This window comes from Chiroxiphia lanceolata, chromosome 6 (assembly GCF_009829145.1).
Source record: "Chiroxiphia lanceolata isolate bChiLan1 chromosome 6, bChiLan1.pri, whole genome shotgun sequence".
Taxonomy (NCBI): Eukaryota; Metazoa; Chordata; class Aves; order Passeriformes; family Pipridae; genus Chiroxiphia; species Chiroxiphia lanceolata.
Window position 1 is genome coordinate 11,791,225 of NC_045642.1, and position 15,810 is coordinate 11,807,034.

Sequence of the window (15,810 nt, forward strand, 5' to 3'; positions counted from 1 at the left end):
GAATGCTAATGATTAGTCAAATTATGCTGTACCTGAACATTTGATGGGTGTAGAAATCCTGTGAAAAACCACATTTAAGGCTCTCCAATTTGGCTGGGACAATTTTTGTGACAGTCTGCCTGGGGACTTGAGTAGACAGTGATGATGCAGATCAGTGCCAGCAACGCTTTGGTGAGGCCAGGGGCATCCAGAGCCTGCCCCGACCCTTCCAGCCCCAGGGGTAAGGTAGCAAAGCTCAGCATGGCCAATTGCACAGTCTCTGTGGGGCTGCATCACCCCACCCAGGACCACATGGGTGCTGGGCAGCCGTCACCTGTCTGACACTGCAGACTCCCTAACGCGGCCACAGCAGCCGCGCCTGCAGGGGCTGTCTGGGAGGTGTGCTGGCTCCTGGGGCTGTTTGCAGCTCTCAAAGCCCTGTGCCGGTGCTCCAGTGCTCCTTTCTGTCCGGGAGGCTGCTGGAGGACTTTGAGAGCCGTCGAATGCCTGTGGCTCATCTTGCTTTCCGGAGAGGCAGCGGGGAGCAACGGCACCGATTTATTCCCTTAGACCGAGCCTGATCTCACCCGGCGTTGTTTGTGCAGCGTATTGCGATGTGCCCAACCCCTCCTTCCCTCGGCGCCGGCCCGAGCACCTGCCGGTCTCCAAACGTCACCAGGCTCCGGATATAAAGAGCGGCCGATAAAGCATCTCCCCGGCTCCATCTCTGCGAGCGGCGCATCTTCAGGGAGCGAGCCATACGCGGGCGCAAAGATGTTTTATTCGGGTATCCTGACAGAGCCGAGTAGAAAAGAAGTGGAGATAAGGGAAGCGGCATCTCTCCGGCAGCAGAGGAGGATGAAGCAGGCGGTTCAGTTTATTCACAAGGATTCTGCAGATCTCCTCCCTCTGGATGGGCTGAAGAAGCTGGGCACTTCGAAAGATACTGTAAGGCTTTGTTGTGTTTACTGGAAGGAGACTTAAGAAGCTGGTAGGGCATTGTCTATATTTTGTCTTCGTGCCATTTTTCTGTTGAGAGGAGAAGTTGGTTGCTTGTGGAAACTCATTTTAAAAAATATGTGAAAGGAAGGGAGTACAAATATAGCTATAACCAGAGTTGCCTTCTTCTAGTAGGTGCTTCCAGACACCTGGCACTCAGATCTAAAAGCTTTTAATTTGTTTTTCACTTTGGCACGAAAATGTGATACCATTTGCAGTACAAAAATCTTCTCTGAATCAGAGTAAGCCAAAATGGCTTCATATAATACATGCATGCAAACACACGTGTTTGCCTGTGATGTGTATGTAGGCACAACACGTAATCATAAACATTCAGTGAAGTGCAGTCACTATTATTTCAAAATATAAAACCGTCATGATCATGCTTTGATAAAGATATGCATATATGGGGTTTTTTAATAAAATAAAGATACATAATTTTAGGTTTAAAATATTTACATCTACAATGATCCCTGTGATCGTGTACTTGACATATGATATTATTCATCATGTACAGGGGCTGGAGAGCGTTTCTAAATACTTATGTATGCAAATGTTTGAGCTTTCTCTAATGGGAAGGATACTTAAATGTAACATCAAAAGTTCTAACATAAGGAACAAAATCTAGAAAATATATCCTAAAACTCCTTTACTTTTTTTTTGGTCAATGGTTGCAAAGTTCTTGCACCCTGTAAAACAATATTTTTTCCTTTTTTTCAGTGCTTGATATGGGTTTTATGGGGAAAAAAGGTAAATCTTTTTATTTTTAGTGACATTATTTTGTTCTGTCACAGCCTTCCTGCTCAGCTGGGTTAGGCTTGGCTCTGCCTGCCTGAGACAAGTGGAATGAGTTGGCTGTTCTCTGCAGTGCACATGGAGGTGATTTTTTTGACATCACAAGTGTTTTGCAGTTGTAGGAAGTGAAGCTCCTGCCCAGAGAAAGGCTCAGAAGGAGCTTTCCTGGTCACCACTGAATTGCAGCTCTCCCACGGGGAGCTACAAAGCGCCTTTCAGAGCGTGATGGTGTTGTTATTATGATTACCTTCAAAGTCTAAATAACATGTGGTGGCTCAGTGACCCACAGTGTGCCAAGTTGAGTGCCTGGTGACAGGTTTTCTACTCTGCCCAGAAAAGAAGCAACAGGTAACAGGAGCCAGGGGCACTGAGCACTGAAGTCCTTGGCCCCAGAGCAGCCAGGACCAGGTTTTGTCCCAGCACCAGGGGCAGAGTATGGGGCTCCTTACCATCACCTTAGTTACAGAAATGTCACCCGAGGTTTGCTCCCTGCTCCTGTGCCCACACTGGCTGAGCCATGGCTGCAGCATCACCCCTGCTGCACCCACAGCTCCTGCAAGAAGGGTCCATGTGGGGGGCTCTCTCCAGGGATATTGCAAAGCCTTGGGGAGGTCCACAGCTCCTGATCCCTTCCAAGGAAAAAAGAAGGTGAGCCATGGCACTGCCCATCCTGGCTACCCTGGCTGTGGTGGGTCTCTGGCTTGGGATGGGGTGGGAACTGAGCTGGCAAAAACCCCCCTGTCCCCAGGCCACAGCAGGGGCTAATGGGACAGTGTGCACATGTGGCCAGGGCTCCCTTGGCCACAGGGACCCCCCTGGGCCGTGTGGGGAATCCCCAATGTGACAGCACTGGCACATGCCCAGGCCCCTTCCCACAGCACCGGAGAAGACACCATGATTGCAGGGATGTTGCAGCAGGTCGTGTCACGGTGAAGTGACGCTGTGGACACCACCGCGCTCACACCACACACATCTGGGTTGGACCCACCGTGTGTCTCTGGCTACTACGGCTGCCTGGATGTCACAAGAGTTGTCCCTGTGAGGAGCAGGAAATTGTTCATCTCTGACATTGGAGAAGCACCTCTAAAATTGGGACCCCACCTTGACACGGCCCCAAATTGAGAGCTCCACGTCCAGAGGGGCTCAGGAGGCTCAGGGCATCAGAGGTCTTTGCCCAAGGCATTTGCATGCCTTTCTTGTGAATAACTGCACACCTCCTCACAAAGCAGCACGTTCTCATGCCTAAGGCTGTGTGACAACTGTGGTGACGTGGGCAGAGGGGCTTCTGACGTGACCGGTGTTATTAATGCAGGGTTTCCCATGGGATTTTCCAGCAGCCCTGGCAAGAGAAGAGAGAAGGTAACAGCTCCTCAGAGACGGGGACAGGTGGTGAGAACAGATCCTGTCTGTCAGGGTGGGAGCTGGCAGCAAACACTCTGATTTTGGGGAGAAATCCCCTTCCTTTTGGCCACAGAGCAGGGGGTGCTGTGCACAGTGAATGAGCAGCAGGTCACCAGGGTGGGTGCACTGGCATCTCCCAGTTTTACTCAGCTCTTGAAGCATCTCTCCTGGTGATACCATGTACAGGCAGGTTTGATAAATACTCGTAATGATCTGTGTTAAGCTTATGATAATTGCCAGTGTATTACTCTGGCTCAGATTGAATTCTAGCTCCTTCCTCCCTTTACATACTCCACTCTGCCTAGTGTAAGACCAAACTAAAGCATAGCATAGCCTTCATTGAATTTGGCAAATGTAGGGCTGGATATACAGAATAGAAATGGTTTTGTTTTGGTGCCTATTAGCCTCTTCCCTGAAGCCCAGAAAACTGGCACAATATGGTCCTTAGCTGGGATGTGGGCTTCCTGACATGGTAACCGTGACCCCCTTTCCAACTTGGACAGGGTGTGCTGGCTGTTGGCAGCTCCTCCTGGTGCTCTGACACTTCTCCCTCACCCCGAGAGCTGCCGAACCAGTTTGAAGGGGCGTTAGTTGAAACAGCCCCGTATCTCGTCACAAGCTGGGAAACAAAGTTATAAATAGCAACGACAACAACAAAAAGCATTTCCCCCTTCCAGCATGCCCTCAGAGCCTCCTCTGGGCACCATCAGGACAACTCTGGGTGTCCCCATGGCGCTGGTCCCTGTAGCTGGTTGCAACACTGCTGTTAATTGCACTGCATTCAGTTTGTCCCCGCTTTTCCCACGCCCCTGGATTTGCTGTGTCTTGGCTGAAAAGCAAAAATCTTTGATGATACATGCACTGTCTTGCTCAGAGACCTGACTGCTGCCTGGGCACCCAGGGGTGCAGGGGGTAGCTCTTATCCCATCTCATCTCCCTGTGAGTGGGACTGACAGCACATGAGCACAGGATGCTGGTCGAAGATGTGTTCGGATGAAGGATGGGAAGAAGAGAGAGAAATTGGTTATTTCTTGGGTTTAGCTCCATTGGTGCATTAACCCCCTTTTTTTCCCCTTACTGTTTAGGTACAGAAGAGAAGGCAAACCCCTTGAGATGGGTTTGGGGAGGGGAAGAGCCAGCATCTTCCCTGACTTTCATCTGCACCTAGTGAAACTGTTGTTGATGGGTCTTGTTATCCCCAGATCTAGAAGCTAAAATAGTGGGAAAACTGCCAGAGAGAGAGAGAGAGAGAGAGAGAGAGAGAGAGGCTGCAAGCTGCAGCAATGCACTTGCTTATACATCAGAGAGGAACAAAACTGGGCAGAATTATTTGTATTTTTGACAGACAGCTGTAAATAGGTTAAGCAAAAGCTGTGTCTCCACTTGCTTCTTTGGGTTTCTACTTAGACATTTTTAGGGGATTACAGGTTTTTGCAAAGTCTGAGTTGGAAAGGGAGATATGAAAAAAAATCCTGGTTTGTATTTATGTAGTGCTGAATGATACTAGGAAATATTTTTGCACTGACACAATGAAATGTAACATTTTATATTTTATAAAACATTCACCAGGTTTGTGCAAAGCAAACGAATACAGCACCAGATAGTCTGAGTTACTTCAAATACCATTCCTGGCTCTGTGGCCGGCCCTCACTGGAGGGAGAACACAGGTGCCTTCTCCACTGCTGTGACAGGGAGGTTTTTCTCCTCTCCCTCCCTCCCAGACATGGTCCACTTGCAGTTTGCCAGCAAAATGTGCATTTCCAAATGTTCCCTGACACGTTATCTGTTTACCAAGTACGTGTCCATCACTTGAGTCATTTCTGTGACTAACATCCCTCACTGTTGCACAAGAGTCAAGGGAAACACAAGTTAAAGCAAACTAATTAATAGCCTGAGACAGGATGGTGCTGTAGGGAATGTTTTCAGCCCCCTCTTGCTAAATTATTTCTGTATTGGAGCACAATGTAAGGAGTATTTGTCCCCCCACAGGCAGAATTTGCTGTGATTTTCAGAAGAGCAAGTGTCAGCAAAAGACAATCCTGTTTGTGATGGCAATTCATCTTCACTGAGTAATGAACTTTTTCCCTTTGGTGATGGATCCCACATAGGATTCATAAAACTAGGGTCTCAGGAAACCCATGTGTGTTACTACTTAACAATCCATGGGAGAACTTGTAGTTAAAAAAATTTAGGTTTAGTTCAAGGGTAGATGACAGTTAAGGGAGCAATGAGGAGTGTGCTGGTGATTGAGGCCAGACAGATCAGAAGAGTACCTAGACTGTCCTGGATGATGCCATTCAGAAATTTCTCTTGGTCCTGGATGAATGGGGCTGAGCATGAGGAATTGGCCACTGTATGACAAGCTGTCTTTTGGCCAGCTGGGTCAAAGCTGGGTGAACTTCACCCATCTACTTTTACAGTCCAATATTCCCTCTATTTTCACTTTCTTGTTTTTTTTAATGATGTGAAGAATTAATCCTCCAGATGTGTTCCTGAGCTGCAGGCATGCACAAAGGGTAAGAAGGACATCCCATCCCCTGTCAGCAAACCCTGGCTTGCATTTTCGCTCGGATGCGGAGCATTGGAGGTGATCACAGTGCTGACTGTGCATCTCAACTTCTGCCTCATGTAAGGGAGTCCTTGCTTCCAAGCTGACTTGCTTGTCCCTGCACACAGGGATAGTCCAGCCAGTCTGCCTGCCTTTAATCTAGTTAAGCATCACTGGTTCCTGGTGTTCGGTCTCACCGGGAAGGCTGGTGGTCACTGGAGCAGAGCATGAAGGAGGCAGCACAGTGTCAGGTCTTATTCCTCCCCACCATGACAGTGGCTGTGTTATTGCCTGCACACAGGACATGCTCTCTGTCGTGGTGGTCAGACACAGCACCTGCAGCCCAAAATGGTCATGGAATTTTACTTCAAGTCACAGGTTGCATGCAGAAATAAGGACGGCAAAAAGTGGGGACAAAAGGAGATGACACGTCCCGGTGACCACTGGTGCTGGATGTATCTGCCCAACCTCATCAGTCAGGTCCAGTGTAACCGCCCATGTTGTGCCTAGAGCAGGATCTGAAGAGCTAACATGGCTGCAGTTATTTTAGGATGATGCCAGGTTGCATTAGACTTCTGTAAGTGCTGTTATTTAACATGCTGTACAGACAAGATGCTGTGCACAAGGGAGTGCGCTGGCCAGCTAAGGGAGCCATGGCCCCAGGTTTTCAAAGTTATCCTGAATCTGAAATTCTCCTGGGATGAGGAGGTTTGCTTGTTCAGATGTCTCTGCAGACACACAGGCATATTTAATTTGAATGTAAAAATTCAGGAATAAGCCATTGAGAATGTCTCACTGTGGAAAAATTAAAATCCAAAGGAAAGGAGTAATGGGGAGGGCAGATTAGCCGGGTAGAGAAATGAGCAGATAATCAAGCAGAGTAATTTCACCTCCAGCAAAGTACGTGCATCCATCTGTGGCAAACATTAAACATAAAAAGGCTTTTGGGAAAGCGGTTGGAGGAGATTTTGAGAGGCAACATGCTTCTCGCAGAGCAAATGGAAATGACAGAGAAAGCAAGAAGCTGCTGCATGAAGTTGGGGGTTCCTGGGAGAATACCTACCTAGCCACCTATCTTAGACTAGCTTACCCCTTCTCTTCCTCTCACTTTTCTCTGGTGGCATGCCCCTCAGGCTTGGTCCCACTTACCCTTAGCAGCTAAAACGTAGCAAAGAAACACATAGGGCAATTTTAGACCAGGTCATAGACCTTCTTCATAATTAGCTGATTAATTTAATTGGAAAGGTAATTTGTTACATCTTAATTTTTCACATCACTACAGAATTCTCAACATCCTTATCAACAGAGGGAGGTAATTATGGCTGAAACACTAACTTGAAAAAGCTGGACTTGTTTTGATTCCTATATGCAATCAAATCTTGAACTTGAGTTTGGAAAAAAAAGGCATCCCTCCAAATTCTGGTTAATATTTTGAAAGTATTATTCCCTGTACAATACAAAGCAGTTCTCTTTAGTCAAAGCCAGGTAAACTAGAGCTGTCTGGGAAGAGTACTTGTAGTCTAGGAATCAGGGAGAGTGACACTTTAGGGCATCCCTCGTGTGAGAGCAGTGCTGCCCCGTGGGCACCACAGGCAGGCTGGTGACGCAGGTCACTGTGGCTTTCCTCTGACTTCACCCTGCTCTTCTGTGTGTGTTCTCTCTTAAAGCAACCACATAATATCCTGCAGAAACGCCTGATGGAGACAAATTTATCAAAGTTACGAAGCAGCCGAGGCTGCTGGTCTCCGAAGGGTGATATCCCACCGCAGACCAACAAGCTGAATCAAACCAAACTGGGAAGCTCAGAAAAAACGGAGGATGAAGAGCTCATAGTAGTGAGCTGCCAGGTAATAGTCCCTCCCCAGTCTTTTGGGGGTATTTCCCACAACTTTTATTTCTGACACCCTCAAGCTGTGCTCTTGTTCTGCATGTTTCCTGGTTAAGGTTGTGCTCCCCCGGGACTGTCACAGCTGTGGGGATGCATTATCTCTGCAGCTCTGGGCTGCTGTGGCAGAGACAGCCACCTGATATCACAGAGCAAACTGGTCTGATGGATGTCTTCCCTCACACATCAGGGTGGAGAGGGTAGCTAGAATGGGGCAGCATGCTGAAATACTGAGGCATAATTATCCATGGCAAATCCCTGTGTTCTTAGCCTATTTGTTTTCCTCAAGTGCCATCCCTTTTTTCTTCCCCAATGGTAATTTCACATTTCTCCTTCTTACCCCCACGCCTTTTTGTATTTCCCACTCTCTGCAATATCTCCCCCTGCCTGGGGCTGCTCTTTCTGCTCTCTGCAGGGGTAGAAGGCCCAGGAAGGGCTCAGGACCCAACACACATCTAAGTGTGTGGTGCAGCAGGGATGGGCTGGCATGAGGAGATTTGATGGGGACTGGTGTGTGCAGAATGCACAGAGACCCTGGACACCCTGCACTCATCCTGCACTCCACACATCATCTCCCATCTCTTCTTGCTATTGCAGTGTGCAGGGCAGGAGCTGAAGGCTGTGGTGGACACTGGCTCACAACACAACCTCATGTCGTCTGCCTGCCTGGACAGGCTAGGGTAAGTATCCAGCTGGATTTCTGTGTTGCGGGAACATGGCACCTGGCAGCACAGGGAATGCTCCTGGGGGTGAGGCTTTGCTCATCCCAGTGATGACTGTTCTGGAAGAGAGTGCTTTGGGCTGTGCCTGGGCAAGCTCCTGAGCCTCCTTTTACAACCAAATTCTAGCCCAGTCTTAAATGGCAGGGAGGGAATCCCTTCAGAGGGTTGGATGCATTTGTGTTTTTTCAGTTTGTTTCCTTCAGCCTGTTTGTCATTCAGTGCCTCACGAAATAGCTGAACCTCCCTCAGCCTTCTGAGTCCCTGGGGCAGGTGTGGGGCTGCAGCTTCGCAGGTCCCTGTGTTAAGGCAGGGACCTGGCTGCTGCCCATGCTCCCACTGGTGGCTGCAGCACTGCTGGCCCCAGCACCCGGTGTAAAGGAGCTGTGTGGATGCATGTGTTCGGAATTTGGTGTCTGATGCTGATCCCAACAACAAATTTCTCACGGTCAAAAGCAAATGAAATATATTTATGGAGTGTTAGGGAGGTGACTGCCAGCCATTTGCAGCAAAACTCTCTCTAATCTCTGAGGAGCAGGATCAGGCATCAGCTCACAGGGTATCAAGCTGATTTTGGCACTTTATTGCCATGGAGTCATTGCTTTTTGTAGCTACCTTGCACTGATTATGCAAAAAACAATTGTATCTGCTCCCTGAGCACTACTGCGTGGCCCTGAATGAGCAGTGCCAATGTTAATTACTTATTTGCACAGTAGTGTTTAGTGGCTGGAAGGTGGCTGTACTTCCTACAACCTTGTCACGATCTGTGGAGCAGCTCAGCCAAGCTTAGGGATGGTCACAGTGCATTTGGAGGGGTTCTCATCTTGCAAGGTGCTGTACTGGCTGCTCTCCTCCTCTAAGTCTCACAGTGATGCTCTATGACAGTTCATCTACTCCCTGTGTTACTTATGTGTGGCCAGTGTAGTTCTTGCAACACTGGTCTGCTGCAGCATAGCTGCCCTTCAAAAACTGCTGAAGAAACAGGTTATACTCTGTTTTCTGCTCTCAGGTTTTGGGGATTTCCTCCTGATCTGAGTGAGATCGCTCTTGTAGCAATCAGCCAGGCAGCTGCAGTTACAACAAGGCCCATGTCTCTCCCTGGTGTTACTCCTCAGTGATGAGCAAGCTGTGGTTCCTGCAGGCTGGGACCCCAGGGACACCGGCGTGTGCCGGAGACCCACTGCGAGTGCAGGCAGAGGGACACCCATCCCAAATGGGCTGCCAGCCAGGGCACACAGCAGGCAGGGCTACCTCACAGGCAGCTGCCTTCAGATCTTTTGCTGTCTGTGGTTTTGGGGACAGAAGCTAAAGCCAGATTAGCAAAGTGGGTTAAAACCAGGGCTTTGATGCCTGGCTTGCTCTGCCGTCACTGTGGTAGGTTCTGTGCGACAACAGGCACTGCTCCAGCACATTCTACTTCAAAGCAGTCCAGTGGCAAGGATAAAACATGAGTTTTGTTTAAATCCAGACCTGGAAAGCAGCAGGAAAGAGGCATGCTGGGTGATTTTGCATTTAGGGGAAGGAAGGAGCCCCGCTGTGTGCTTTGCTGTGTGCTGCTGCCTGCAGCTGGGGCTCTGCAGCTCTGGGGATGGGCTCAGCTGCCCAGGTCTCTGGGGACTCAGCACCTCAATGTAGTGTGTAAGTGTCTGAGGATCAGGCTCAATTCCTCCTTTCTCTTTCAAAAAAACCTTTTTGCATCTTGTCATGGTGCCACTCAAGCTCTCTCCCTTGGGAGAGAGTGGAGTAAGCTCACAGTGTGAGAAATCCCCTGTGGAGCTGTAGGTACAGGAGGAGGCCAAGGAGCTCATAAACTTCTCATTGATATTTTCCCACTGATTTTAAAAGCCACAAAAAAGCAGCAGAGGGGATTCAATTCCTTGTCCCTGCTACCTCTCCCAGTCCCTGTACCTGTGCCAAATGGTGTGGGCAATGCCCACCTCTGTCCTGGGGCATCTCCCTCTGAGGGGGCTGGTCCCCCCAGGACAGAGAGACACACACACACACACACACACACACACACACACACACACACACTCACTGCTGCAATGCGGCTCAGCAGAAAGGCACCTCAAATAGCTGAAAAGTGATACAGCTTTTATCTGAGAGAGACATCAGCGCCTCAAACTGCCTTTCCATCAGATTCTTGTTCAGTTTAAAAGAGAAACTGAAGCTAAATAATTAATCAGTATTGTCAGACTGGTTCACAGGGTGCAGATAGAAGAGACAACTGTACCTGAGGTATTTCAGACATCCGTTTTTCCTTTCCTTGGGCTGAATGTGATTGATCTGTCCCCATTTCCTCTGAATAAAGCCAGCAGCAGCACCTAACAAACTAACAAAAGTGTATTGGGTGTGTTGCCCCAGCTGTGAGCCATGTTGTTTAGCCTGGAGCAAAGGAGGCTCAGGGGGCACCTTATCACTCTCTACAACTACCTGAAAGGAGGCTTTAGTGAGGTGGGAGTCGGTTTCTTCTCACTGCTAACAAGTGACAGGACCAGAGGAAATGGCCTCAAGTTGTACCATGAGAGATTTAGCTTGGATATTAGGAAGAATTTCTTCACTGAAAGGATGGTCAGGCCTTGGAACAAGCTGCTCAAGGAAGTGGTGTGATCTCCATCCACAGAGGTGTTCAAAAAGTGTGTGGATGTGGCACTTGGGGACATGGTTTAGTGGTGAGCCTGGCAGTGCTGGGTAGACAGCTGCACTTGATGACCTTAGAGGTCTGTTCCAACATTAACGTTTCTATGATTCCATGGGGACACAGTGTTGGTGTCGTCAGCTCCACTGGTGGAAACTACAGTGAACTATCCTCTCCTTATATCCACACTGTGTTAGGAGCAATTTTATGTCAACAGCTTCCCAAAATCTTGAGGAAATGTAGGAAAAAGATTCCTCAGGTAAAACCCAAAATCCAGTACAGAGCCGTGCTTGGGGCAGCCCCAGAGCAGTGTTGTGGGTTGTGCTATGGTCTGACATGAGTGTGGGCTGCTGGTTGCCTGCAGGGATCCACAGACGACCTGCCAGGGAAGCAGCTTTCCAATAACAGCTTGGTAACATGAGCGAGCTAAGAGCACTTCAGCGTAAGTACCCTCCAAACACTGTTTGCTCCCTGCTGGAGCAACCAAACCATGGCTGTTTGATGTTAGAAGTGTTTTCAATGCACAGGTTAAAGGAGCATCTCAAAGCACTCCCTGTCGAAGACGAGATGGTTTCGTTGTCGAACAAGGTGAAAGCCATCGGCCAGGTCGAGTGTCTCGCCCTCACGGTGGGAGCGGTTCCCGTGGAGTGCACTGCCCTTGTCGTGGGTGAGTGTGTGTGGGGAGGTGTGTGTGTGTGGGTGTGGGTGTGGGTGTGTGTGGGTGTTCCTCTGGGTATGGGATGGAGTTCTACTCTGTCTTTCCCCAGCAGCAAAAATGAAGCTTTAGAAAGATGTTAAAACTAAAATAAAGAAAGTCCCTGCTTGGCCCTTCAGCGGGAGGGAGGGAGGATGTGTCCAGCAGGGCTGTGCTGGTGGCACCAGGCTTGGCTTCTGCTCTGCCATGCCAGTGGAGCAACCATTGCATCTCCCTGTAGGTGCATCTGCCTGCCCTTCTCTGATCATCTTCTCCTCTGGAGTCACTCAGTCCCTTTACAAACAGGGTTTTATTTAGCAGAGCAGCCATGAAGGAAGGATGGAGTCACTGACAAAAAGCGTAGGAGGGCATTTTGAATGTATAAATCTGAATAGTCATGTTTTTTCAGAAGACAATGAGAAACCCTTCTCCTTTGGGCTGCAGACGCTGAAGTCTCTGAAGGTAGGGGTTTTCCAGCCGGGTGCTTACCCATGCTGGTGGGGGAGCTGGGACCACTATGAATTGCGGTTTTCCCTCTTACCTAAAGGCATTTATTCTCTACAGTGTGTCATAAACATGGAGAAGCACCACCTTGTTCTGGGGAAGACGGACAGGGAAGAAATCCCGTTTGTGGGCAGTGACAGCGCTGCGGCAGGAGAGCAGTAAGTTGGCTGGGGAGGTGAGCTGCCTGTGGATTCCTGAGCCTGATGGCTCAGTGCCCCCCAGTAGGGGCATGTAGAAGCCCTCAGATCATTGCTGCAGGAGACAGAGACTGGCAGAAATTGTTTCATCAACTCATTTAGTTTTGAAATGGAGTCCCTGGCTTTTTCAGCAGCCTTTGTCAGCTTTTGCTGCTTTTTTTCTGGTAAACATTGCACATCAAAGTGAGTGTCTGAAAAGCGTACTTTTTGGAGGTCACTTGGAAGACTCCTTGAGTTCTGCTTTGACATTGTTCCCAAACAAACCTTTTTCTGGAAAATATTTATAGAGCAAGGCTGGTAAACCCACATCAGTGTTTGAGAGAGAGATCCTGCCTGGAGATAATGGTGTTGCCACTTCTCCCTGCATTGCCTCAGCTGCCTTCCTGCCAGCTGTTCCCAGTGTCCTGGACTTTTTCAGCCTTATCTCCCCAAAGAAAGATAAATATATGCTATACCTCCTAAATGTGTGTAGCTGTGGTGCCTGGATCTGCAGGCAAGCAGGCAGCAGGCAGGGCAAACCCTGTCCTTCCAGGCACAGCATGAGGCTCCTTCTCTCTGAGCACTGTGAATAAGAGATGTATCACTGGTTCCTGCCTCTGACTTAAGAAACTGGCAGGCATCGAGTGTCTGAGAGGGGGATTTGCACTTAATGTGCCTTTGCAGGCAGCACTTGTGGTTGCTGAGTGATGAGCAACCTAAGAAACGTTTCCTCACTGCTTAAGAAAGCATCTTTGGCAGGTGATGCAGGTCAGCATCTTCTTTAGCTGCCTGTCACGACCAGCCACAGTCATTTTGGATGTCCTGCAGCCCTCGTGCAGCTCCAGCCTGCTGTGCTGGACACCACTGAGCTCAAGGAACCTGGGTGGGAGCGGGGAAGGAGCACAGCTTCTTCAGCTAATTGTATTTATGGTCCTCGGGGAGTGCCTGAGGGATGTACGGACTAGTGCAGGGAGTCAGGAAGAGAGCACATGTGCACCTGCTGTGTGCCCAGGACAGCCAATGGCCAGGAGAGCTGGCAGTGTGTGATCCCAGGGAATGCCAGGTACAGCACTGTGGGGGAACCATACAAAACCACTGGGTATTTTCCCTGTCTCCTTTGAAATAGGGATGCGAGAGACGCAGTCGAGTTTGGTCGCCACTGCAGTGATAAATTATTTCTTAGTACTGCATTCAAGGGCAAATTATGCTGCCTTTTTTTTTTTTCCATGAAAAATGCCTATTTTATTGAGTGTCTTCTCCCTCCTGTTCCAGCAGTTTGGAGGCGTAAAGAGAAATTGAAACACCATCCACACGCAAGAGCTTGACATCAAAGAAATCCTGTGCAGCTGTTCCAGATGAAACAGCAGCGCGCTGCTTTGAAAACATTTATACTAGGCTACAGCTTGAGTAGAGCTAAATGAAATCCTGTTTGTAGCCAGTAATTTAGAGATATTGTCATGTTTATCTATGTTTTTTGAGAAACAAATGTGTGCTTATTTTCTGGACTTTTCTATAACCTGTCCTCTTTATTACAAACAGTTGGGAAAACCTTATGAATTTCTTCTGATGAGAAAAATACTTTTTATAGTGGCCTCGTATGAGTAATTATATTTAGCTGTCATTAGAGGCTATCAAAATGAGATTTTTATTAATGATTTTTCCAGGAACTAAGCATTTATATTCACTTAATTGATATTGCCACATTCAAATGGCCATTACCAGGAAGTTACTCAGAGCAAAATAACAATGTTAATACCACCTAGGAATTATAGCTCATCCTGTTAGCATAGTATTGTTGCCATGTAATTAAGGATGCAACTGCTGGCTTGATGAGAAAGAGCAATTGCAGAATTATTAATGGGTTAGAGAGTTCTCCGCAGTGGTGTGGCAGAAGCACAGGAACAGGGTTTGGGAGGGCTCCCAGGGTGATCTTCCACAGACCCCAGCTCACTGTGGGGTTGGCATAGGGCTCAAAACCCACTGAGGAGGGATCCTCCAGGCAAGCCTTGCCTGTCTTCCTGTGGGGGTAGTCAAAAAAGTTAATCATTGTATTGAGCGAAAAAGCACCAAACAAGCACAAAAATATGTTGTCTGGAAAGCATCAGATACAGAGCCTCAATGGTACATCAGGACCCAGATGGCCCCAACGTGCCCTTGGTTCTCCCCTGCCACCAGGACTGGTGCCTCTGCCTGCCCAGCACCCAGCCTGAAGCACCCACAGCAGCCAGGCTGTGTGCTAGTGTGGGTTATCATCTCCTGTTGTACTTTAGTGCTGCTGCCAGAAATGCCATATTTTTTATATCTATCTACAAATTGCCTGGGATTTTAGGTATGACGCTAACCTGGATTACCCTCAGGGTGAGGCGGGAGTCTTTGCCAAGACAAGTGTTTCATTTGGTGTTACTGTCCTGTAGCATCAGGGTTGCTACTTCTCATGTCGCTCGCTTGCAGACCGGAACAAACAAACCTATGGCATTGCCTGGGGGGGGCCTGGCCTCGCACAAAAGCAGCTTCCTAGATTTTTAAAAGCTAATAATTAATCTTTCTCATCTGCTGAAGAGGCACCTTTAAAAATCAGAAAAATACCTCTGTGATGTTGTGCATCCGCTGTCAGCCGGTCCCTCTGTGCCACAGGAGAGAGAGCGCTGGTCCGGCAGCTCTTCCTTAGCAAAAGCCCTTTGGCCCTGGTGGGCACAGGCTGCAGGGTGGCTTGGCTGGGCTGGGGGGCTCCTGCAGGATCCAATCTGCTCCTGCCCCTAATCCTCCCTGCATCCATGGATGCACCATGGTCCCATGGATCCCACCGAGCGGAGCATCAGCCACAAGTACTGACAGCGTTGCTGACATTCCCACTTAGGAAGTGTCTTGATGGTCCTGGGTGAGGACCAGTAACTCTTGTCACCTCATGGCCATTGGCTCAGATCTGGAGCCCATCCCACCAGCCAGGCTCCTGCCATCTTTAGCCAGTCTGTGCCCACTCACCTGCCAGGACATCTGAGTTGGAGCTTTATCTCCTGCAGTGGGTTTGAACCTCTTTTTGATATTGGGTATGTCTAGCAAATCTGAACTATCTGTATTTTGAGCTATTTTCTATTTTGGTGATAAGTTTCAGTGCTTTCTCTACATACAATATTTTGTAAAACACAGCTATATATATATGTATGTATTCACAGGGTTGGGCTGTCCAGGTCAGTCCCACTGATGTGTTGTAGAAATATTTCACTAAATATGAAATACATTTGATTATTTTATATGCTATGAGTTTGGTATTTTGGTACTTTTTTCTTTCTGTGCTTATTACTGTGCTAAATGTCAAATTAAATCTAAATAAAGTTACACTGATATTACAATTTATTTGCTTGTTCCCTGAATATACTGGGTTTTTTTTTTGTTTTCAGTGCAATTCTCTGTTGAAAACAGGAGTTAATTTCACTCTTTAGTCTGATGGGGCTCTGAACTGTTTTTGGAAATG

General features: G+C 48.3%; 1 protein-coding gene across 3 annotated transcripts; it reads left to right on the forward strand.

Moving 5' to 3' along the window:
• The first annotated feature begins 579 nt into the window (after positions 1-579).
• Positions 580-15,692, forward strand: NRIP3 (nuclear receptor interacting protein 3). Of its 3 annotated transcripts, none has more exons than XM_032691856.1 (7): positions 580-927; positions 7,390-7,569; positions 8,205-8,287; positions 11,492-11,631; positions 12,068-12,120; positions 12,223-12,320; positions 13,611-15,692. In XM_032691856.1, exons 1-7 carry the CDS (start codon positions 754-756, stop codon positions 13,624-13,626), a joined length of 744 nt encoding a protein of 247 aa, XP_032547747.1. In that variant the 5' UTR covers positions 580-753; the 3' UTR covers positions 13,627-15,692. The 3 variants fall into 3 exon arrangements, with proteins under 3 accessions (XP_032547747.1, XP_032547745.1, XP_032547746.1); XM_032691854.1 differs by having other exon boundaries at positions 648-927; positions 13,614-15,692; XM_032691855.1 differs by lacking the exons at positions 12,068-12,120; positions 12,223-12,320; positions 13,611-15,692 and adding an exon at positions 11,676-12,051 and having other exon boundaries at positions 648-927; positions 11,492-11,639.
• Positions 15,693-15,810: the final 118 nt, after the last annotated feature.

Bases quoted from the DNA above. Each gene is read 5' to 3' on its own strand.
- NRIP3 (XM_032691856.1), top strand. From the start codon at position 754: ATGTTTTATTCGGGTATCCTGACAGAGCCGAGTAGAAAAGAAGTGGAG. The intron at 7,570-8,204 runs GTAATAGTCCCT...TTGCTATTGCAG, and splicing joins TCATAGTAGTGAGCTGCCAG to TGTGCAGGGCAGGAGCTGAA. The intron at 11,632-12,067 runs GTGAGTGTGTGT...ATGTTTTTTCAG, and splicing joins GTGCACTGCCCTTGTCGTGG to AAGACAATGAGAAACCCTTC.